The 25827-nt window shown below is 44.4% G+C and overlaps 1 protein-coding gene across 1 annotated transcript in view; it reads left to right on the top strand.

Moving 5' to 3' along the window:
• Positions 1 to 23952, top strand: part of LOC146186515 (uncharacterized) — a 31378-nt gene extending 7426 nt beyond the window's left edge. Inside the window, exons 2-4 of the mRNA XM_084605700.1 lie at positions 12573 to 12635; positions 18495 to 18530; positions 23590 to 23952. Coding sequence (XP_084461826.1) covers positions 12573 to 12635; positions 18495 to 18530; positions 23590 to 23789 — 299 coding nt within the window. The 3' untranslated portion in view covers positions 23790 to 23952. The remainder of the gene's footprint in view (positions 1 to 12572; positions 12636 to 18494; positions 18531 to 23589) is intronic.
• The last annotated feature ends 1875 nt before the right edge of the window (positions 23953 to 25827 follow it).

Raw genomic sequence — 25827 nt, 5'->3', positions numbered from 1 at the left:
GAATCACTCACGAGAACCATGACACGATTCCTGCGCTGGACGTGGCTTCATGGTGACGTCGGACAGGAAGCCTGAAGCAGTGGAGAGTTTGGGGCCGCTGTGTGCCATCGTGAGCCGGTCGGAATGACTACACAGGCCCCAGATTTGAGAGCCACGTGTACATTATGTGGACTGCAGCCACGTGGCTCAATGTGGACTGCAAGTTTTGTGAGCCTTTTCTTTTAACGTGAATGCGTTAAAGGCCCCGTCCACCACAAAATCAGGCGTTCGCGTAGTGAGTGAAAAATCACGAGGCGTGGCGCTGGCAGGCGGCAGCTGGCAGCTGACATGGCCGAGGTCTAACTGGACGTATAGGGTTGCCTTGTGTAACGTTTGGCAAGAGCTGCCAACTCGGGTCTCTACTTTCATGTGGGAGGGTAAATATCAGAACCAACCAGCCTGCCAAGACCCTTGCATTCACGTTATACCACTAGGACACGCAGGAATGTTCATACGACTCGGTTGAAGCAGAGCTTTATTTGTGGGCTCGCAGCACATACGCTACCGCATCATACCCTTAAAGGCGGAGTTTAAGTGCCCCATTAATTATTTTCGTATTTGGTTTCATTAAATAATAATTTGTAGTTATGGTTTCACTCGAGTTCTTTTATGCATTGCTAACGTCTGGGGGCTGGAGTACTCAATTCCTGGTAGTGAACTGTAGGTGCTCAACTCTTTTCAAAACAAATGTCGCGATGTTTTTTTTTTGTTTGTTTTTTAGAAGAACGGACAAAGCATTAAGAATTTTCGTTAGCCCTTGCTGGATCCGCATTTTTAGTTCACACCAGTTAAGACGCGGAAACTAAACTGGTGCAGATTCAATTTCATTTAAAGGTCATGAGATGACATGAAAGGAGCGACCAGAAAGACGCGAACTCACTGAAAATTTAGTGTCGGGTATTAGTCTCTCTGAGCTATAACATGATATTGATGATGTTGAGCAAGAAAGCCGCTTCGTGAGGAAGTGAAGACAATTAACCTATAAAGAGGCGGATGGTAGCCCGAAAGCACGGCATTATCTTGTGATTGTTGATCTTCGCAAAAAGGCTAAGATACTGTCGGAGCTCCATAGCTTCGTGCATAATTCAGCGCTAACACAGAGGAGGAATACGTGAACGCGATTATAAAGACTGACCTGTGAGCGGCAGACCTCTTTCAGGAAACCCTCCAGCCAATGACGTCTACCGATTCTCATGACGTCGCGGTTAAGTTTCTACCTATGAACATTCTGCAATGTCATGCTGCCAGATGATAACGGGATTAATCCAGACTTCATGATAATCGGCCGTCCCATCTGGCGACAGACCTATTAGTATGATCTTTTCCTGCTTCGTTTTTAAATTGTATGTGACTCTGTGTCGAACTATAGTTTATTATCTTCAAACTGCGTCGTCAGTTAAAAATAATTTTCGTCCTTTTCGTTATAAATATTCAGTGTGAGACACTCTCAACTTTTCTTACGCTAGAGTAGATGTTTTCAATACGTACTACGGAAGCTCTGGTGATGGTGATGATGATGATAAAATCAAGCTTCTCCTAATGTACAGTGCCCGACTAGGTGCTGCATCATTGTTTTAATATCATTGAGAAACATCACTCGACACACACGGTGGTGCCGGACCTTGACATAGATAGGTCTTTAAAACTTGTTTTAGACACATTACGTTTTGAAGCCAAAGACTTCCACGTCGCACGCTTGTGCCTTTTGAAAGCCCTTCGCAGGCGGGAGGGAGAATTAAATTGTTGCGCGCGTAAGGGATGATAGCAGAGCGCGCCCCTATTGAACAAGCTACAGTCTAGTACATACATACAGTACACTAAATGTTTACTAAAGTTTTATTAGCTACCCTGCCATTTGGTGCATGGGGAGCCGAACGACAAATATTCTCCTACAACATCTTAACTGTTTTCTTGTCCATAAGTAATTCATCAGATTTGATGTCACGCTGTCAGTTCTAAATTTTAGCCGCAGTGATATTTACCGCTTATAATAAAAAAATGCCAGCGAGCAGTTTTTATTATTGAAGTACATTGTGGGTTGTAAAAATAAAGAGGGTAATAAAACTAAATAAAACGGATGAAATATAACGAAAAGTTATTCCGTGTGAGGGAAATTAGGCTCTGGAAATGTCACCTTTCTTATCCTTTAAGTTATGAACGTAGCATATTTAATAAGATCGGTCTCTCACGCAGAGTTTATTCATTTTATTAAGTGCATTGAACAATTGACTCAGTAACGGACAGAACTAATTACTACGGCAGTGTGCAAGAAATAACAACACAGCGGAGCAACTTTCAGAATAAATACCTCATAAAAGCTGTTACCAGTTAACCAGTGTTCCTAAAGATGTGCCCTTATATAGAGGTGCTTGCCTCTAGGAGCTTATTTCCTTACTTTTTAAGCTGCAAGAACTTTCCTATTTACTATTCCCTGCTACTCAGTTTTCATTGCTAATATTTGTACACAATGCTTGGTTTCGTAACGCTCTCTGTAATTCGTACCTATAACCCCAGGTGGTCGAAATTTCCGGAGTCCTTCACTACGGCGTCTCTCATAGCCTTAGTCGCTTTGGGACGTTAAACCCCACAAACCAAACCAAACCTATTCTGCTTATACCTAAGTTGTCGTCACAAGACATGCACTATTTTGTCCTCGCATTTCTGCTTTTACTGGCGCCCTACTTTTTTAGAACCTACCCTGAGCTCGTTTCTGTGGTCTGCCTTGCAGTGGTCCTTGCGCATTAACATTTGCTTCAGTTTTGTGATTTCTTCTTGAGCTTGCTTTCATTGGGTGTTCGCGTGTGGTTTTCATCCACTTGCTATTTTGCTTTTGCTTCCCCCGGAACACACGCGTGTTCACCTTCGCGATGCGAGCTTTCGGAGGAAATAAATAAATGTAATAAAGGTTTTCGCAGACAGTTGCATGCTTTCTTTTTTTTTTTTTTGTCGCTGCACTTATTTGAAAGTGAATAAGCAGGGTTCGACCTCAATGTCTAAATTGTGCGTTAAATGTTGTTTCCAGGAAAACTTTTCTTGGTTCAATTTCTATTTTCTATCAAAATGTTATCCATCGGCAGAGCCAAGAAAGCGTCTGGAGGCGCTTAAAAAGAACTTTTCCGAATCGGGCTACCCTTAAGCAGCGGTACCCGGAGCAATTTTTAAATAGATGTAAACTATATCGGGATAGGGCAGATCTTATACATAGGGTATAAATAATGATAAGGTATGAACTCGTCAAGATATCCACAATATAGATAAACAGACAAAAACGGAATAATTTTGAGAGACTCCTGTTAAGCTCAAACACTGAGGTTCAGCTTAGTTTAATACGACTGGCCGAACACACCGCCCAAGTGAAAGGGCTCCAGGCTGCCGTCTAGGCTGACGCCTATCCTGCATCTGCTGGAAAATGGTTTCACCACTACCAAAAATTTAACACCCCTGAACGCAACCGCACTTCCAAAGGCGACCCATAGCTGAGCACTTGTGAGTGAACTAGCACGCGAGTGAGTGAATAGAGAGTGAGTGAGGTAGCGAGCGAGTGAACAAGCGAACGAGCGAGTGAGGGAGAAGGGACAGAGGTAGGTAGGGAGGAAGGGTGTGTAATTTTTTTATTGTTATATGGATGTCACGAAGACCTGGTTCAGGGTAGAAGTTTATCTTCCTATTTTCTTACACCAACTCAATTTGCCAGGAAAGCGCTTTTGCAAGTGTTTAATTGAGGTGCTGTAGCAGGAGCCGAACCCAGCCCTTAGACGTTCATATAACGAAGATCCTGACTATCAAGCTGCAACTCGATGTCCGCGAGAAATTTATTATACGTGCGTACACTGCGGCGCGGTCTGTGGCACGTTGGGAAAACGCCTAAGGTTGACGAACACTTCACAGAGCCACTACTCTGTCGAATAGTTTTAGTAAAACGCGATCTGCCATTGGCAGCGGAAAATGCTTACCACAGGCGGGTGGGCAAACTGATTTGAGGCACATATAACTGCTAAATGTTTTCCGCGAAGTGCGGTTCCTGCTCGAGCTACGGTTTATCGAGGAAACGAGCGCGATATCGGCCTCTAGTCGACGCACTGCTCTTGCTGTTCCTGGCTGAAGAGAAGGAGCCGCGGCCAGTGCGCGTGGAAGTAGCGGAATAGTCACCTTTGGTTTCTGCACACGGTACGTAAACCATTGTCTATTGGTCTTACCGCCTCCCCCATCGACATCTCCGCCCATAGCAACATTGTGCAACTGACCGTATCAGCATTGCAACCAATGATAGCGTATACCTGTGCATGGAGCAGTAACTCTCCCCCTTTACACATTTCTCCTGTAGTGAAACATGCGTTGAAACTGTATCACCACTCGAAAGCCGCGTGTCCGATTGTATGTCTAGGAAGAATATTAGGTGCGTAAGAACAGCTTACTAGCAAATCGTGGTGAAAGAATACTGAGGACATGTTTTTATATTTAAGCATAATACCCTGAGTAACACTCATTCCCAAGAAAATGTAGTGAAAGAAAAGTGAGGACATGCTTTTATATTTAAGCATAATACCCTTAGTAACACTCATTCCCAAGAAAATGCATCAGCTTTAACTTATTTCACGAAGGAAAGTAAAAAAAAAAAAAAAGAGAGAGAAGACAGTGCATATAGGGATAACATTTGACACGTACGAGCAAAGCCCGTTGATATGCGTATATTGGGTCTCCAATTTGAAATATTTCAGTGTAGTCTATCATTGAAAAAGTCGGTTGCTTCTTGAGCTCTTCTGTGTAAGAGCACAATTAATTTCTATTCACCTCGGCACGGAAAAGTTAATAGGCTTTGTGTGCTCGGAAGAAAACGTACTGATAATAAGGTCAGGCTTTAGAGAGAAGGCCACAGGTAAACATGCTGAGGTTGTCCTCTCATACCAGAGCTAGACAACCATGCCTAAGAAAAGAGTGAGGTCGAAGCCACCGCAAGGAAATCGGGACGCGTTTGCAAGTGAAGCGGCACTTTTCTGCGCGCGACCTTTTTGGAGTGGTGTTTTCTGCTTGCGGGTGTGACTGCGCTTGCCTTTCAGTGAACGGCGGCCCAACGGCAGTAAGTTTCGCATCATTAATATTCAAGCTTACTAATTGAAACGACTCGTAAAATTGTTTCTTTTTTTTTTTCTTTGTATAAGTCGACGAGCTGAAGGAGTCGTCGTTTGTCTGCTGCTGCTGCGTTGTAAATGGGGTATGTGGCCCTGTCAAGCTGTTTTCGACAGCTTTTTCTGCAGCTCCTCTTTCCATGTACTTTTGAGGAAGAAATGAATTTGAATTTATTATTATTATTATTATCATTATTATTATTATTATTATTATTATTATTATTATTATTATTATTATTATTATTATTATTATTATTATTATTATTATTATTATTATTATTATTATTATTATTATTATTATTATTATTATTATTATTATTATTATTATTATTTCTCCCTTGCGACGTGAAGACGACTACAGACTAGCGACGAAATTCCGGTTGCCAAGCTTTCCGCCACGCAGGATATCGCAGCTGTACGTAGCCAAGCTAAGACGAACTGTCCTAGCCAAATGAAGTCAACTGTAGTCTGCTAAGAGTCGCCTTGCCTAGTTTGCAGTATTTTCACTAAGTAAAGTTATTTAGTTAGCAAATGCATAGAAGCTAACTTGCAAATTATTGACTTGAGGAACAAATTGTCAAAAATTGCTTGCTGATCTGATTGCACCAAGACACCGTTCACACAGATTTATACACTGGCCTTAAAATAAAGCTCTCAGGTGAGCAGCTTCTGGCGGATACTTCTCGCCAAGTGTACACGCAGTCCAATCTGGAAAAATAGTTAGGAGGGCACTAAGCGTGCCCCTTAAGAGCAGACACGATTGCGCCGTCAACACCGCCTTTTCATTCTGCAAGTTTTCAGCATTGAGAGGCTGGCACAGAGTTTGGTATAATGTTGAACGTCTTTAGTGGTATTTTTTTTTTTTTTAGAAAAGAAGGCGTGGTATCTGCCTCACGTTTTGGCGGACACCTGAACTTACATTGAACGGCATTCAATTGGAGGTGCACAGGTCGTCGGTTCGAACCCCCATCGCAAACTAGCCTCCTATTTTACTATAGGGGGTATTCACATGACGTCACAGCTGACGTCAGTATGCAGCCGACGCCATCTTTGCGTCCTGTTTTGACTAGTACTAGTACGGGGCGGCGGTTAGGTTAGCTGTTCGTGCGCGTCCGTTTGCTCTGTCACTCTGCCTCATGCCAGCACCGTTGTTATGAAAACTCAATCGGTATCATGAGTGACAGTTCGATTTATCTGCAAAGTGGGCGCGATGCGGACAGAGACCTGTACGAAACAAAACTTTGGTACCAACCCGTGTGCAGTCAATATGCGTAACAGCACTGTAAGCGTCGGCCTGTGCCCACGCATAAATATGTGCGACATTCATGAATTCCTTGTCCTACAGACGAGCTTCATCACAAGAAACCAACCGCAAGCCTACTGACCACTCGAAGAACGCAACTACGTTACAAGCGGCTGGGTTAAGAGCCGCGGTTGAAGCAGACGAACTCGCTCTTTGTGCAATTACGTGCGTGCCGTCCAACGTTTATACCAACTAAACCGCTGAGTTTTTGTAGCTGATATTCTGCATATAAATGGTGTTTAGTAGCCAGTATCTTTTATACAAAACTTGTTTGGTGTACTTGCCTCAATCGATCAGAAGTCGGATGTTTGCATCGTCTGTGGCGGTAAGGAAGCAAAAGAAACCACTGCCACACGCCAGTGCGCCACAGCGATGACACCGGTAGCGCCACCTCGTTGCCTTGCGGGCTCGAAATAACTTTTTGCAACAAAACTCTTTAAATAAAGCGCAGTTTTGGCGAAGCTAAACTTGATTTGTTATTAGAGATAAATTTGTTTATAAAGTTCCTCAAACCTTCTGCAAAACAACTCTGCCCGCCTACGTTCCTTCGCCGAATCTGCATGCGGTCTGCTTTGATTAGCAGCCGACACAGACGATGCGAACATCCGACTTCTTCTGATCGAATGAGGCAAGTACGGCAACACAAAGTTTAGCGAGTCCTCTTTGAAGGATTTTATTGCAACAAAACACGACGAGGAGGTGTTGGCGGCGCGCTGAATGCATGCGCATGACTGCAAGCGATACATTGCCGCGCTGCTCTTTTACCGGGAATGTGTGTTCCGAGTGCGTGAAGAACAATCGTGCACACATAGTGACAAGAGCTGGCTGCTAGGGCACATCCAGAAGATTCCAGTCCAGCCCATTTTGACATACATTTCTCACATTCCATGATAATTGTGCGGTTGTGCCGTGCCAGCCATACGTGGCATCGCATTTCGGGGAAGTGTCTCGTTCGGGTGGAGTTGTTCGTGTGTACTTCCGGAACCTTAAAATGTCGAGGTCTTTCGCGCAGCTCTTCAGCTTCCGTTGTTTACACTGTGCACGCGTCTATTACAGTCTACGATAGCTCAATAAATAACATATAGCTGCGGATGCCACTGCTTGCAGAACCGTACGGCAGCACTTGATATACGTTCGCCCTGTTCGTTCCGTGGACACAAAAATGGCCGACTGCGCCTCAATTACCCACAATGCACAGCGCACAGCGCGTCAGTGAATACCCCCTATAGGAGATAGATAATAAATGGGAAGAGAAATGATATATGACACCCCCCTGAACGCTACATAAAGAACGGTTGCGTCTCAATTTCGATATGAAATACGTGCGTTATTTTTTTCTTTAAAACAAAAAGGGTGCGGCAACAGCGACGGAGACGCTTTTTTGACTGAACGAGCTGCTTACGCTGGCGTCTAAAAGCCCCAGAAAGAAGAGAAAGTTGTTCTCTCAGACGCGTCTTCGGATGTTGAAGTAGCACCGCTGCAAGGTAGAAGCTTTCAAACATTTCACTCAACCGTTTTTCAAGAGAGTCTAAAGCTTCTGAACTGTCACTTTGTTTCTGAGGGCAAGAATGAAAAGCTAACTCATTTTTCATGGCTAAATATATCTTTCCTAGTTCACACACACACACAAAAAGGTTAAACTGTTGAGTGGAGGTTTGCGGGATCAGCCCTGAGATAGACAGCGACGTGCCGAGAAAGTAGCAGTGTTACCGTATGTACGAACTCTGCGTAAGGTAATCAGGTTTGCTCCTCATTCGTATATGGGAAGCACTTGCCCCACCCTAAAGCCCCACAACTCTGTAAGAGGTAAAGAGAACTCCTGTGCTCACATTTCCGAAGATATTCATCTTCATGGAGTCGTAGTGATTCATATCAAAAGGAGTCTTAATGGAATCTCAACAATCTATTACATTCTTAAGAGCAAAGTAGTGAAGTTTGTTCGAGGATGAAATTCGTGCTGGGTGAAACAGGAGAATGGTTATGTACATTACATCATGAACATGGTTAATCGATTACTATTATCCTCTGGTATTTATATGCGGGGCAAACTGGTATCCGCATTAATGTACAATCCCGGGAGGACGAGAGGTCTTTAGATATTGGTAGAGATTCCAAACTTGTGGAGGGCAAGGTTTGTGAATGCTCCATGGTTTGCGGCTATGGACATTTTGACGATTCATTTATTTAACATTACGCTTGAAACCATCGAGGCTAGACATACCTCATGACTAGGCGATCGATGTCCCAGCGAGCTGTCCATCGCTTTAAAACACAGCGAGAAGGGCTTGTGTGATAAGTTCACGTGATCAGGACCATAGCGACATTACCTTCTGTAAGGTATTTTGTCATCGTGCAGTTTGTGGTGTTGCTTGGCTTGGCTATTCAATCAGCTTTTGATTCAATACACCTGCAGTTGCAAGTTAGCGTTCGTGGACGTTGCATTAATTGTCCCTGTCTGCACGTCCTGATATGGCTCAGAGCGAATTTCGTAAAGCGGGGGTGAAAGCACGCTGTAGCTTTTTGGAGAAGGCACAAGAACAGCAAAGGTCTTATTTTGAAGCAACTTTGGAGCAGCAAAAGTTCCATTTTGGCGCAGGTTTAGAGCAATATATGGACTAATTCGTGGCATTTTGGAGAGGCTGAGCTCATTTCTTGCTCGCTGCAATAGTCCAAAATAGAGATGGATTGATTCTCTCTCCCACAGACCAGAAGCATATACAAGCAGTGTAACGGTTCTAAATGTTTTTGCTCGAATTCATGAAAGAAAAAGGAAACGAAAAGGAGCTATACTACCAACAGATTGTGCGACATGTTAGCTGCTATTAATTGCAGTTAAGAATAAAAACAACGAATTCCCGAGCCACTACGGATAATAGAACGCGCGAACCGCGAAGCCTTGAGCACCACGCATAACACGCATATAGTTGACTACCCGATCTGCAATTGCGCTTGACGTAGGTATATCGCGAGCTGTGTGTGACGGCCCGCGGCCCGAGAGTCGCTTCCGTCTCAATCGCTTGTCGCTATACGCGCCTCAAGAACTTGCGGCGACGTGCGGCCCGCAAATCGCCGACATTGAGACCGCCAGTAGTGCTACACTTTTCTTTATTGTGCGATCAATTGCAGCGGCGTTCAACCTGCACAATGCTGACGTCACGATCTGCTGTCGACCTGTACATGTTGCTTGGAGTTTGCAGAGGTCCGAGGCTCGCACATCGTCATTGTTACGATCTGCTACGGGTCGCGATCGCCTGTGCTCCGCTAGTGGGGAGCTATGGCGGTTGCCTTCACATGTTTCTGGATGCCATTTTTGTTTCTTTTAATCATATGATTTTCATGATATATATTTGATGATACTAATATGAATGCGGCTACGTCTACACTGCGTTCATATTGTAGCGAGCGCTCAGTGCTGCTCAGCTGACGATAGCACTGAGTTAAACCTGACTTTGTATATATATATGTACTTGCAATGAGTAATTATCGCTTAAATTGCCGTTTAGGCGCAGCTTAGTGCAACAGGTCAGATTGGCACGGAATAGGGTAATTGGCGCAGCACTTCCGACTCTGATATTGTTCGGCTCTTTGGGTTTCGTCGATGGGTTAGCAGTAGGAGGCCCAAGGAAACGGGCACGGTTTAACGGCCACGCACTAAGCTAATGTGGACATTCGAAAAAGAAGTGCAAACAGCGTTCGAAAAATACGTTCTTGTACACTATATAGACACTTCTGTCGCTGTCGTGCACAGACGTTCGGTTCGCCGAACCTAAGCTGCCAGACACCAGGGGTGTATCTCGATAATCTTGTTATTAAAGGTCGAGTACTTTGGGTTACGCGGTAGAAGAACATTTTTCTTTCCTAGTTTTCTTTTAGGCCCTTAGTTCTTTAGCCCCGGTTGCTTTGCTGAAACGAACTGATTTCAACCGGAGCTGATATAGTCACACCCTCATACGCACATTCATGACGTCATTCAGGATTTAGGTACGAGGCAATGTAGGGCACGAACCGGATTGAAATCTATATCAGCACTCGTTGTCGTTCGATACGTCCACGTTCGATAGGCTACGCCCACTGGCCGGTGCGGATAACTGCACAGCGCCTACTAGCGCCGGGGCCATTCGTGCCTTCATAGTTTATCAGGCTACGCGTTATACCGGCGTTATGTAATTGGGCGTCGGTGTCTTAATCGCACGAGTTTACTTAGCGCAATCATTAAACATATTGTAAGCGTGCCTTGTGGATTCGTCTATACTGCCATAAAAAACGACTACAAGTTACCGATTCATGTCTTTAAAGCCACGACCAACCCCTTTCGAATTTGCGTGCTCCGTAGACCGAGCAGAAAGTTTGTTTGCAGCTCCTCGAGCGCAAGTAACCGATTTGTAAATTTTACAGAAAGGTTTTATAGGCAATAGTGCAATAATAATTTTCTTGTTATAGCCTTTTGAGTTCCGCTTGCCCTCTCTATACATCTTTTAAAATAGCACAATACTCCTGTTCTTACTACCGGTTCGTCTGACTGCAGCAGCTCATGCTCAGGCCACCGAATTTAAATTACTTCACTGTATACAAACATATTTTCCAGAAAAAACTTATACAGTTATTTACATCAACCGTTACGTCCCACTGCCTTTTTCACCGTAGCACACTGTAAATGATGCGAGCACTATACTCGATATACTCGCTTTATGCTACTTGACCATTTGCTCGACCGCATACTTGAAAACAGATAGCGTCCTTGAAACAAATAGGCTGCCAAGTAAACTTTCTCTGGATCCAGAAAAAAGAATGTAGCTATGCTGAACGAATTGAAGGGGGATGCACGGTACAGCTCATTTCTCACAAAAAACTGCAACAATCAATTTGTTTAAAACAATGCCTGATCTTCGGAAAGTTTCTTGATGCCAGGAAAAACGGCCGCAGTTATTCAAACGCCCAGAAATGCGGTTGCTCACAAATATTTTCTAGGGAAATGCGAATATAGTTGGACTCAGAAAAAAAAAAAAAAAAACGGTATATAGGTGGTTGATGGTGGGAACGAATTTCTCGAGCAGAGTTCCCATATTTTCTTTATGTGGCTGATGAAGAATTTTTTTCATTAGGCTGAGGTAACCCGCCGTGCTGAACACGTTTTTGTCCTACAAGCCTCATCATCAAAGTTTGACTTGTTTGTAGATGCGAAATTGGAATAAGACCAGAAAATGTCACCGCAAAATTCTGTTTGCACTTTACACTTTGTCAGAAGGATCCCACTGATAATGCAGAAGTGATAATGCAGAAGAACACCACGAATCATTCTCCTGAGCGTATGCCAACCTGACTATGCAATCAGTCAGTCAGTCAGTCAGTCAGTCAGTCAGTCAGTCAGTCAGTCAGTCAGTCAGTCAGTCAGTCAGTCAGTCAGTCAGTCAGTCAGTCAGTCAGTCAATCAGTCAATCAATCAATCAATCAATCAATCAATCAATCAATCAATCAATCAATCAATCAATCAATCAATCAATCAATCAATCAATCAAGCAAGCAAGCAAGCAAGCAAGCAAGCAAGCAAGCAAACAAAAACTTCCCAGGCAGCACAAATCATGCACCGAATATTGTGCTGTGTTGGCAATGTCTGGCCCAACATAGCACCAGTGCATTGACAACACAGTGTCAACATTGGGCCGATGGTTCGTACCTCTTTGGAATCTTTAACACATAAGCCAGTAACAGAGCTTCGGTCTTGGTGCCACACTCATAAGAAAGTAAGATAATATAAAAGGTCGGAAGCACATGGACTAACTGTATAAATTAGTTAAAGATGTACGAGCATCCAAAGCATAACATTTTTTTTTTATAAATTCAACATTGTAGTGAAGTCAGAGACGTGTGAGAAGCACGGAATCACCGGTAAATTTGATCAAATGAAATTCCTCAACGTGCTCGCGAAACTGGACGCTTTTTACTTCACCCCGAAAATCGTTTCCAAATAACTAGCAGTGCAGCTTTGTTCTAGCCGCCGCTTAACTGGACGAGTCTGAAGCGGCGCGACTGCTGCGCACATGGTTCGCAGCGCAGCCCACTCGTCCTAGAATGAATCAGAAACGTGACTTTCCGGTGTTTCGCAGGTGGTGACTCTGTCGAAGACGGGGTGCGGGACAAGAAAATCATCACGCTTCTGCGCCGGAACAGTAAGTATACCCACACTCTTGACGGCCGCACAAAACGACCGTCGTGGCAGCGTTGTAAAAGACAGATCTGGCACCAGAGGCCGCGTACGCAGTTGGCGAAGCCGTTCAGAACAAAGACTTCTTTTATGATTGCGCATCCTCAAAACCCTGATCATGAAGATGATCAGGCCTTGTACCAGATCAGATCAGGAAAATCTGAGCCGTAGTTGCCATCTCTGCTGCTCCTACAGCGCTACGCGGCCTCCGTATCCAATGTTTGGCAAAAAAGGAAACGATTAGGACGATTTGGCCCAACATGAGGCAAAAACAAACAAGTTCGCTGCACAAAAAGCCTCCGGAGTTTTCGAACCTGAACGCACTGGTTTAAGCGGGCGTGCTTCCTGTTGGAATAGTAACTGCAGTTCGCACTGCTGCAACCGTAGCAACCGTATATTACTGCCATTTCTTTCCTTGAAATGCTGCTGCTGCTTCTACTACTGCTGCTGCCGCTGTCGCTGCTGTCGACTACAGCGCAGCGAATGCTTAAGCGCTCCCGCGGTGGCCTAAGCTTGGCTCGTGTGTCTGTGCCCGTTCCTCCAGCCAAAGGACAGGACTCGTCCTCGGCGCAGGCGTCGACTGGTGAGTGTAAGGGACTGCATTAATACCACTCTCTACATGTACGTTCGTTGTGAGCACACACTGCATCTTGCGTATGACCTGCACCAGTCCAACGTTTCGTGGTACGACGTTTGTCCGTCCTGGTTTGTCCTTGAATGGAACTGCATCGGTCGAAAGGGAAGGAGCTGATTGAACACTATAGCGCTGCCGAGCAATGTACGGATTCTTGATGATTATTGATGCCGTGCTGTCATTCACTTCCGGGAATGATATGTTCTCGCTTTATACGAAGCTATGAAACGAATGTTTGAGCCTTCACTAAGCTGCGCATCTAGAACAATGCTCCCTTCGGGGGCGTGCCCGAAAATTAATGTTTGGCACAGACTTAAAAGCACGAAATCATGCTTCCTTATGGCCGTATTGTCGAGGAACAGGTGCAATCGACGAGGTGCAATAGTAAAAAAAAAAAAAAAATAAAAAGAACGGGCCCAAAACAGTTCTCTATCTTCACTCATAAAACTATAATAGCATGAGAGACATTCGAAAACATGAAGAACCTTCACCGGCTTCCTTCTTCCTCTCTTTCCTCTCCCGTGCCCATGGCTGAGAGCTGTCGACTTTGTAGCTGTGGTTTACGTTCCCTGACATCTTTCCTACTACGGTTTTTGTTTGATCCAGCATTTTGATCGATGTCTTGTTATGGACACATCTTATTATTTCTGGTTTCATTTGTTGGAGATTAAATGTACACTGTTTCCCTTTATGTATTCTCTGCTCTCAAGTAACAGCCTTTCTTATAATATTGTTACGGATGAGCAACGACGTAGAAGCGGGCAGTGGCGCGGGTAGGAGCGCTCGCGCTAGGCCCGCTAACATTTCATTATACGTCATCTACCATCGCCATCGGTCATGTTCTGTCGACTTTCTTCATCGTCTTGCCGCATCGTAACAATATTATCGATAAGTAATGCCTGAAGTAATTAATGCGTCCATTTATGTTGCAATTCCGGACAAACAGCAACAGGCAATGAAAACTACGCGAAATTATCCGAGTGCATGAGTGAATGAGTAAAAATGTAGTTTGCACGTTGCATTTTTAACACTACGAAAGCGTGACCCCAGTGGGTGCGTATATATGCATTTGCTTTTAAAACGCATGCTCGCTCATGTATATATGCTGACCATGCAGATTAGTTAAGAGAGTTCTTGTGAACAATTCTGGCTATTGAAGTTAATTCAACTTCAACTTCACTAGTTCCAGTGAAGTTAATTTACAAGTCCTGTATTAATACTATTTTTGATTTCATAGTTTCTGTCTACATTCCTCTTATATTTATCAAACCTCACGGCGTTATGTGCAAGGGTTCGCTGTGTGTACAACGCGAACTAGCAGCTTTTGCTAAAGGTGTGCCCCACTTGCCAGTGATTCCTTTTTTTTTCATGCAAATTCAAAACATTTTCGGCACTGGAAGAGTTAACCGAAATATTCCGTCGCCTCTGTGGTATTATGACAAAAAATTAAGCAGCAGCTTGACTTGGCTAAGCACGGATATACATGCAGAAGAAATGCTTAGTACCGCTTTAGCTTCGCTTATCTTTGCTTTTCCCGTCTTGCTATGATTAGCCAAGTTTAGCTTTGCTTACCTTCTTCTACTCATTCCTTCATGAAAGAGGCCTAAGATCTGACAGAACAGCTGAAAGACGATGAAAACCATAGGACTTCCCAAGCGCGCAGTGGAAGACTGGCAGCTTAGCGCATGAAGTGGCTCCGAGGTGGCGCAGTGGTCTGTAACTGCAGTGTTTCCTGGTGTCTTGAAACTATGGACTGAATAAGAACGGAATTCTTTTACGGCACGTTCTAAGAGCGTCATTGATTATACGATTACGAGCTTGGCGCAATCAATTTCTCTATCGGCGTGTAGAACTCCACTACGCACGTGTAGGCTTATGGGTGCTTATAATTTTTCCCCTGTTCTCTGTATGACACGTTTTGTAAACGATGGCTATGCTACAGTATGAGTCGCGAGCATGGTTTAGTAAAATGCATGCTGGGTGACCTATTTGCCTTTCCCTGCACATTCATTCACGAACGCTCCCGGATGCACTTGGAAAGCCCGTTTTTATGAGTGTACTGAGTGTTCCATGTCAAAGTGTATTGAACCGTATATCACGTCGTTGCTGTTTCCTAAGCAATCCGTAAATTGCGAGTGGCGTCAGGAAGAAACAGAATGCGATTCTACACAGTTCTTATAAAATGCGAAGAGCGCGGACGAGCGACATTGCAAAGCTTGGACTGTGTAGACTACTTTTACGTGAGCTTTTCAGTGCCATGTTTGTACAAAAACAAAATTAATTTTATTTCTGTCCAATACTGCTGAGGTCCGCGCGCAGTCCCGTCACGGAACCGCCACTCGTTCACTTCAGGCATGGCTGTAGTTCTTGTTCACTTTGTGCTCAAGATGACTACTATTATGAAAGCATTCACCCCATCTAGACAACTCTAATCCACCGGTTGTGACCTTTACGTGTAATTAATGATAGTCACTGCAGCATAATTTATTCATCTAAGACACAGCGAGATGAGCATGCCGAAAATCCCTTAAGTGTTCAAGCCGAGTAACTAGCCAATTTATTGGAAGTGTGCAGCCGCAAAATTTAAAGCTGCGCTATATGGTTGGAACAGTGTAGACAGATTGAAATGTAGCAACGACACCAGAACCTCGGTGAAGCTTCCCTAGGATTCCTGCATAAAATGAATACAATCACAAACAGTGAGCTGTCATCAATGACTCATTTCATTAAAATAAAACCACGTCATTCAGCCTATAACCATCACTGGATTTACTGTTTGTTACCAGCTATTAGTACAGCTTTTAGTCCCGACTCCTCCTTTCTAAAAAACGAATAAACTTGAATTTGAACTTTGCGCATCATAGATGTCTGAGCAGAACTTGCGTAGCATACCCCAGTTGATATTGAATTTCACGCAGCACATCTCCCAGAAGATCAAGGTTGGGCGAGTGCATACATCGGCATCCAATGTTTTCAGCGACATCTTGTCTCTGCATTTCCTTTTCGCACACGCAACTCGACTGACGACATTCTCCGTCGCTTCATTTGACACTGGACACGAAAGAGATGTCAGTGTATAAAATGGCAATTCTCCTTGCAGGGCTTAATTTTCACCCATCGCGTTTCATACTTAACAACGCAGACCCAGAATGTTGTAGAACCTGTGTAAATCTGCCTTCGAAGGTGGCCTCCTCACTCCAAAGATTCATAAGAATTATTTGTTCTGCACTTCAGTAATGACTTCCTTCGGTCAGGTACATGGAAGTGGAAGTTGCAAAACTGAAAGCCTTGCCTTTTGAGTCAACAATCGTGATGGGTGAAGGGTCCACTCATGCCGTAGATAATGGCTTGATTGGCAGGAAGATGCTTTCCATATTTATTTATTTATTTATTTTACGTTCGACAGCTAGCAGACAAATACAATGCTTGATCCAGGAACAAAAGCTAAAGGCGGTTAGTGCCTGACGAGGCCTCTGTCCCCATGGAGTTAATACTGATGCTTCAGCATAGATTTAAATAACAATCTTTATTCTTTCAGGACCAGGTATATAACACGACACTGTTCTAAAATTACAAGACATTTTCACACGTACAAAGTCTCAAAACAACAGACAAAACATTACATGGTATTCGCTTAATTTCCATCAACATATCACAAAAGTAGCTGTTGTGTAATAGCAGAAAAAAATATCTAAGGCGCATTGAATTTGAAGATTGTGAAAAGATTACACATAACGCTAAGTGGAAGCGAAAAGAAAACAAGAAAGGAGCAAGTCAACGAGAAAGGTTTGGCAGCGTTGCTTCAGCCCTTGCACGTTGGATTCATTCAGGTTGGGACTCCTAGCGTGGAGTAATTTTCTCCAGAAATCACGAGATTTCGTCTGCTGTAGCCGTTCGGGTACCTGGGCACCAGGAGTACTGAAATTTCGCCACATTTTCGAAATATGGTTGCGAATTTCACCTATCGGCTGCGCTGGTTTGAGCTTCACTGGGGAAGAAGGAAAAATACAATAACTATGAACGGAAGTATTCCTTTTAATAATATTACGTATTCGGTGTCTGGGGGAGAAGTTTTACGCGATAGCGTAAAGGCCACGTGTAGCAGAAAATTCGACATCGCCGTTGTTGTTTTTCTCTGTTGCTGGAAGGCAAAAGTCAGCGCCAGCATGCGGCGCTCAAAGGAGAACACGCGATCGCACTGTGCTGACACAGTACAGATGGCGCGCAAGCATTGTAATAGCTGCATGTAGTTAACTTAGCGTAATTCTTTACCGTGCAACTGTACGGTAGTGAACAGCTGTGCCATTAAAACGGAAATTCGCAGAATGAACAGGTGGTGTTAAACGCACTATCGCGTCTAGAGCCAAGCTTGAGCGTCCAGCTGTCGGTAAGGTTTAGAGCTGACAGTCGAGGTAACGTGGAGATTTACGCTCGAGTTCGACACATAAGATCGCCCAGTTTATATATCTTCGTACTAGCCTGGAGCCTAAGCATGCCTACTTGGGCATCTAACCGTATTCAGCCAACTTTTTGAATTTCACGCTCATTTCGAGCTGGTCAATGACACTACTGACTTATCATTATTCGGCGTCAGTGTTATGAAATCTTGTAAGCATCAATCTCACCTTAGCTTGGACACTCGGGTCGACGGGCTGCAAGCTGGATATCGACCTATTTGCCGGCTGTTCAACGATGTTAGTGAGGAAGAGGGAGCGCTCGTGTGGCCCTCTTGCAGTATTCCCTGCCCAAATTTTTTTTCAACGAGACGAAGTCAGTAATGAAGTCAAAACGTAAATAAAGGTGTACCGGTCACTGCAGATGCGTGACGTCGTTTTATTTCCACTTCGAGATAAAAGGTCTATCCTTTAGAACTGTGCTACTACACAATTCCGTTCGAAAGTCAATGCCCATCATAGAGTGAAAGAGGTACCGACGGACATGCGTGACGGCAGCCGGGTAAGGGGACATGATTTTTTTTTTTTTTTGCGTCACCTCTTGGCCGACGCGAGGACAGCATTAGGTGCAGCCATATCAATTCTTCCGCCGTGCTCTGCATCTCTGACTCCTGTCGCGTTGACGTAAACAGTTGATTTGCAGGGACTGCATGGCGCTCAACGTCATGACGCATCTGCTTGGTGCATTCTAACGAAGTTTTTCTTTCCTTTCTTTCCACCCCTTCTCTATCCACAGACAGCTGCAAGCTGTACGGCCACTCATGCCTAGGAGGTGAGTAAAGTACTTGTCATTTGCCTTTCCTACAGTGCGCCACATAAATAATGCGTTCACGGGCGACAAGAGGAAAATTTACAGTGGCCATCGGGCTGGGCTGGGTCGCTGACGCGACGGTAGTTTGCTGTGAAACCAGTTCATCCATCGGTCGGCGCAGAAAAAGAAAGAGAGGTGCCCTAATTTCGAGGTTGGTAACCTATGCCGTCTTTTATACTGGACACGAACGTAGCACACGCGCCAGCGGACCAGTTCGAACAAGTAAAAAGACCCACAAGAAGGCGTACTAGTAGGATCCGAACACTTTAGTCTGCTGAAAAAGTGACGGACGAGATAGATAGAGCCTGGTGAAATACGAACTTTGAAATATACACTGTGCTATCCGTGTTGCTTTAAAAGCTTTTCTTCGTCTCTACTATGCTATGCCACGTGACTAACTAGTCCAGTTTAGTAATTTGTATACTTCGCTCTTCGGTACTTCATTGTCTAGAAAACTGAAATCCGCATATCCGCACGTGGTCTTCATGTTTTTCAAGCCAAAAAGCAAGCGTGTTTTTATATGTGTTACAGCTCTTAACGCAATCCTACAGGAATTTTCATTTTTATGCTCACAATATCTCAAGAACTGATGCTTTGCTGAGAGTGGCATAACCAGCGGCAACCATTTGGAAACATTAATGACGCAATCTCACGTAAAGTGGCGTAACTAGAAAAAAAAAAAAAGAGGGACTCTAGCAGGTTTAGGCCAAATGCGAAATAATTGTGCTAGCACTTCAATTTTAATTTCCGCTTCCGGTTCCTCATGCTCATTGGCATACAGTGGTAATTTAACACAACACATGCCACACGACTTATATGTATAAAGCCACACCGTGATAAAGCCCCGCTACAACGACGCCATACAAACATGATGGCTTCGACTTTAATCTTAGCAGAACTGTCCGAGTTGGCTGTTACTGCTGATTCACTCATGACGTAGTCTTGTACCGTTACATTAACCGCCGACGCAAACACGAACATGTCGCAGGAACCTTGCTGGTAGCACGCTCTATTATCAGCAAATACCTGCTGATCATAAAACGGCTAGATACGAGAGTGAACCATTTAGTCTTGACGCGTTAAACACAAAATAATGAGGAAGATGAAGATGTGCTTTCCTTAGCTGACCTGTGCTCTACTGGGCGCAGACATTGACAACACGCCGCTTGAGAGGTTATACTTTCTGCATGATGAATACTTGTATTAGTCAAGATACCTGCATCAATAAAGGAAAACATATACATGGCAATAAAAAATTGGAGCAAGTAAACATGTATATGTATATACAGTGCAGCGGGGCGCAGGTGAAACTATCTGCATGTAGCCAGGACTGAGTGCCTGGCTGGAGGCCAGAGTCAACAAGTGCTCCTCAGACGCCTCTGGAACACAAAGAAAACAAGTTTATGCAAACACTCAAGACAAGGTTTATCATTCCAAGAATATCTCAACCGGCGTACTGGTGTTTCACAACGCTCCGTTGGAATCGGCCTATCTAGCGCCATTTGTGGTTATTATAGTATCACACAAACACGAGCCATAGTAGCAGTATGGAGAGAAAGTCTGTGTTTGTAATCAGGGACAAGTTGAAACGGCCTCTTATAGTACTAGAAAACCTGGCCACCCTATACACGCAATATCCGGTGGCATCGACGGTCATGGAATCATGGAAGAACGCTAACATTATCTTAACTCATAAGAAAGGAGAAGCTAAGGACATGAAAAATTACAGACCAATCAACGTACTATCCGTTACGTGCAAGGTATTTACTAAGGTAATCGCTAATAGAATCGCGGAAACTTTAGACTTAATAAACCAAAGAATCAAGCAGGGTTTCAAAATGGGTACTCTGCATCGACGATATCCATACTATCAACCAGGTGTCAGAAAAATGCTCGGAATATAACCTATAACCAGCCCTTATATATAGTATTCATTTATATATATATATATATATATATATATATATATATATATATATATATATATATATATATATATATATATATATATATATATATATATATATATATATATATATATATATATATATATATATATAAAAGGACATAAAGTAACATCCCCTACGCTTTCCTTGGCCTCGCCGACTGTTGGCTTCTTTCCTTCATGTATTATAACGAGCACCCTCATTTCCCCTTAATTGATCTGCTTGTAGCTTACGGGGGTCTCGGTTCTGGCAGTTTTGAAGCCATAGGTAGCGTAAGAGGGTTCTAGCACAGCTTTCGCCCTCGCTCTTGATCACGTTTTACTTGACGCTGGCGGTAACAAAAGGACGTTCTACGTCCGCCGCTGTGGTAGAGGGTGGCGCTGGTGAACACTCTCAGGGTTCGTATACAGACAAACATAAATACCCAAGCAAGTAGCGCGGGGGACAGCGGCCGATGTAGCTCAGTTGGAAGAGCACCGGACGCGATATTCGGAGGTCGTGGGTTCGGTTCCCACCATCGGCACGTTGTTTTTTCTGCTACTTTGTGTTTAATTATCTTCCCCTAAACATGATTACATTACTAGTTTCTTTGATTATACTAGTAAAAATTAAAAAAAAAGAAGGACATAAAGTAACATCCCCTACGCTTTCCTTGTCCTCGCCGACTGTTGGCTTCTTTCCTAAATATATATATATAAATATATATATATATATATATATATATATATATATATATATATATATATATATATATATATATATATATATATATAATGGCTGCACAGCAATCATAGTTCTGCATAAAGAAAGTAGTAAAACTCCCATAAAAAATGTATTAGGCGAGGGGGCACGATATCCGCTGTTTTATTCACAGCTTGCTTAGAGGAACTATTCAGAGACTTGGAATGGGAGCAGTTAGGGATAAGAGTCGATGGAGAATACTTCAGTAATCTGCGATTCGCTGATGACATTGGCTTGCTAAGTATCACAGGGTACGAATTGCAAATAGCGATTAGTGACATAGACAAGAAAAGCAGGGAGGTAGGTTCAAAGATCAAAATGCAGCAGGTTATAGTTCGATGTACAACAGCCTCAGGTAAGAACTACAGTTTACAATAGATAGCGAAGCACTGGAAGTGATAATCGAATTGTCTAGTTAGGACAGGTGGTAGCCACGGATCGGGAACATGAAAGGAAAATAACTAAGAGAATAAGATTGGGATGGAGCTTATTTGATAAGCACTCGCAGGCTATGACTAGCAACTTACCGGTATCACTCAAGAGCAAAGTATATAGCAGTCGTATCTTACCGGTACCCACCTATGGAGCTGAAAATTGGAGGTTAACCAAAAGGGTTCTATTTATATAGTTGAGGACAGCGCAGAGAGCTATGTAACGGAAAATGGTACATGTAACGTTAAGAGGCAGGAAGCGCGCAGAGTTGGTCAGAGAAAAAACCGGAGTTAATGATATTCTAGTGGAAAAACAAGAATAAATGGGAATGGGCAGGACATGTAATGTGGAGAACGGGCAACCGGTGTTCGTTAAGGATACGAAAGCGTAGCAGAGGGCGGAAGAAACAGGTAGGCAGATGAGGTTAAGAAGTCGTCAGGGGTCAAGTGAATCCAGCTAGCACAAGAACTGGTTAATTGAAGGAATATAGGAGAGGCTTCCGCAATGCAGTGGTATAGTCCGGCTGATGATGATGACGATCATGCTACGGAGAAAACAATCAGTCGCAGCTCCTTGATGTTTCAATGCATAACAGCTAACGATGGACAGCGTTTGGTTCGCAGCAATCACAACAGCCTACCAGATGACGCTTACTTCAGTAGCGAAAATTGTGGGCATGCCGTTGCCCTGGCCTTGCTTTCTCCTCTCCTTCCGACGCAGGAGCGCTGGGCAGTCGACGCTCGCGTAGCATTAATAAAAATCCCGAAGGCTTTAGGGTTTATATTTAAATAGGGTATATTATATTGAAATAGGTTGACTTCGAGTAAATTACGATGAATTAAGGATGATGTCCACTGGATTAGGGAGGGATAAGGAGGAATAAGATGGATCTAGTTTGACTATGGTCGATTGTGGTGGATTCTGGTAGATCACAGTGCATTGTGGATAATTAAAAGTGGATTATGGTGCATTGCATTGTATTGAGTTGGATACCGTGAAAACTTGTGGATTCAAGTGGACTACTGAGGGGTAAAATGTGAATGTTTTGCGTTAACACGTAAGTAGTCTGAAGTTCATACCATACCTTCTTTTACAGCCAGAAAGTTAGGAAGAAATCTTCAAAACTTATGAAGTGCGGACAGGTCGCCAGATAAAGTCAACCAGGACCTGCGACACTGCAATGTGCCACACTAGGGCAGAGAAGGATGGTGTGAGGGTGAAGATGATAGGTTACAGTAAGCTGCGCGTGGTGCTCAAGGAGTATTGCAGATAGCCGTAAAGCACCCCCCCCCCCCCCCCTCCCTTTCCCCTCCCCGCACACGCCAGCTGGCGCACCTAATAATACATGCAGTCTCAACTCCTGATGTGTGGCGGGGCTAGCCACAAACGACACACACTTCTTACAAATATGTTTCGGGATGCGCAAGGAAAAAAGCACGGGAGAGTGGTGTCATGATTCTGAAGTCTTTTCAGAAAAGCTAAAAAAAGACACGGGAGAGGCGTCATGATTCTGGAGTCTTTTCATAAAAGCTAAAAAAAGACACGGGAGAGTGGCGTCATGATTCTGGAGTCGTTTCATAAAAGCTAAAAAAAGACACGGGAGAGTGGCGTCATGATTATGAAGTCCTTTCATAAAAGCTAAAAAGACAAAGTCAGGGGAACGAGATGGCCCATCGTTGGCAGTCACGTGAGGCCATTGTGGGATCCTGGAAAGAAGACTGACAGAAAGGAATAGGTTCAAGGGAGCATGCAGTGTGACTGAAGGTCCTACACCCATCACCATGTTACCCTTTTAGTTTGTCGCTTACAACAGCTTTGCTTAACTTTTAGCCTAAATGGTTCGAGCTTTAGCAGTTGCTTCACTGACTTTGATCTTGCGATATTTCCCGGTGTTGCTGCAGGCCACGGCAAGCGTTCGGACGATGTGAATGGCAGTGGCGGACCCGCGATGTCACCGGACGTGATGCAAATGCTGCGAAAGTCGGCCGATGACGAAGCGGCTGCCGCAGGAGGGCCTTTCCAACCCCCCGCCAGGTTCGACAGGGTGGCCCTGCTCGAGAAGGCGCTCGTCCAGCTGCTCCGCAACAGGATGCTGATCTGAGGAGGACGCGTCTTTTCCCCATCTTCCGAACCTTCCAACACCGCCGCTCTTCGATGACGCGCATCGGTTACCCCGCGGCCTCAGTCCCGCACAGACAGGCGACGCTGGAAGCAAACGACGGCTATTGCGGCTCGGATTTTTGCAGTAATAAAAAAGAAGTCACTGACGGAGAAATTTCAATTGACGTAGTCTGGCTCAATTATTTTTCTTCTATATAAAACGGGTGGCAGTTTTTTTTGTTGTTGATCTTGTTGAAAGCTTTGTCGCAGCCTTCAGCTGCTGAGGGAATAAGTCTCTTACCAGACGCACGTGGCCAACAGTGGAGGAGATATGAGAACGTCGTGCCTTTACCCTGTTAGCTGGATAAAAAAAGTTCTGCATAAGCTTTTTTGGCGAGAAAACGTGTATTCGTCAAAGTCTAAGCACTTTAAGCAAAACAAAGCTGGCAAAAATTAGCGTATGAAAACAAACAAGGGGACAGTTACGGAGTTCTTAGGAGACGCGCGTACGGAAGAAGCCAACGATGGCATGGTTTCCTGCCGTGCGAAATAACGAAATAGAAAGGCTCGTTTACGCTAGCACCGACAGCTTTATCTTGGGTTTGGTTTGGTTTGTGGGGTTTAACGTCCCAAAGCAACTCAGGCTATGAGAGACGCCGTAGTGGAGGACTGCGGAAATTTCGACCACCTGGGGTTCTTTAACGTGCAATGACATCGCACAGCACACGGGTTCCTTGCTTTTCGCCTCCATCGAAAAGCGGCCGCCGAGGCCGGGATTCGATCCCGCGTCCTTGGGAACAGTAATCGAGCACCATAAGCACTGCGCCACCCCTGCTGGATGACAGCTTTATGTATCCACACGCAAATGTGAGAAGGCATTGAAGAATACCGAACGCGCTGCTGCAACCGCGCAGACCGAAGAGAGAACCAAGCGGTACTGTGCAAGAAGCAAAGAAAGCAGCGAGGGACAACAGCTGAAGAAGAAGACAATGGCGCCTTCAGCAGCCAAACGCCGTGACAGATAGCGTGCTGACATCTCCATCTATACGTACGGGCCGTACTATGTGATACGTTAATGTTACAATGCATTTCATGCTCACAGCTGTCCTCGGCGGCTAGAAAGACTCATTTTTATTTTCTACTTTCTTTCTCGCAACCATGCCAGTAGGCGATTTTATTATAAAACGGAATTACAGTTCATTAATTTACTTTTTTTTTTCGGCTAAAAAAGAGGAGCGTAAATTTCAGCGTTGAGTTAACGTGTGTAGAAAATGGCAGGTAAATGTTTATTAAGCACTAGTCTATACAGCTCACTCCCTCGAAAAGTGACCGTCGGAGGCGGCGTGGGGAGTCGTGAGAAAACAGCGCTGGGCACGCATCAAATTGTTACGGCCCGCTCGTTATGCAGCGTTTAGGGTGACGTCATACCATTTCGCTTCCCACGCGCATCTGCTGGTCAAGTTGAATGCTATAGTTTGAGATAGGAATTCGGACCGGAGATACATTTCCACGGTCCCAGCCCCTCCACTATCGTCACGACCCAAGAAGCCGCGAAGGTAGGCACAGGGCCGTGTGGACGTGCAAGCGGACTCAAAAGAGGTTTAAACCTCCGAGCCAGGTCTAGCCCGAGCGCTCCTCACGCGCCAACAACCGATCCCTTGTCGTTGCTGCTCAGCGTGGAGGCCTCGGGGTGCTAGGCACGTGTCAATACATATGTACTACTGGGGGCAAAAGTCTGTGGACCACGCGAACTACAATCAACGCGCATAACTTTCGTATCGGCTCATTAGTCTCGGACAATACATGTCGATGTGAAAGCTGGACTTCAGTTTTTTGATGTGTGCTAGAGAAATAAGGCGATAATTCATTTACATCGAACCTCTAGTCCAAGATCGCCAGACGTGCGGTCCAGAGACTTTTGTCCCCGATGGCATCTCCAATTCCTGCAGTACAGTGCATGTAAAGAGACAAAGTGGGTGCTAAAGCACGCAGAAATGCTTGCGACGGCGTTGGCTGTCAAGAAAAACACCAATCAACAA

Source organism: Amblyomma maculatum, chromosome 6, assembly GCF_055883805.1.
Source record: "Amblyomma maculatum isolate TAMU_Amacu chromosome 6, ASM5588380v1, whole genome shotgun sequence".
In the NCBI taxonomy this organism is placed as follows: domain Eukaryota; kingdom Metazoa; phylum Arthropoda; class Arachnida; order Ixodida; family Ixodidae; genus Amblyomma; species Amblyomma maculatum.
Note: the sequence above shows the minus strand (reverse complement) of the source record. Positions and strands in the feature narration are given on the sequence as shown.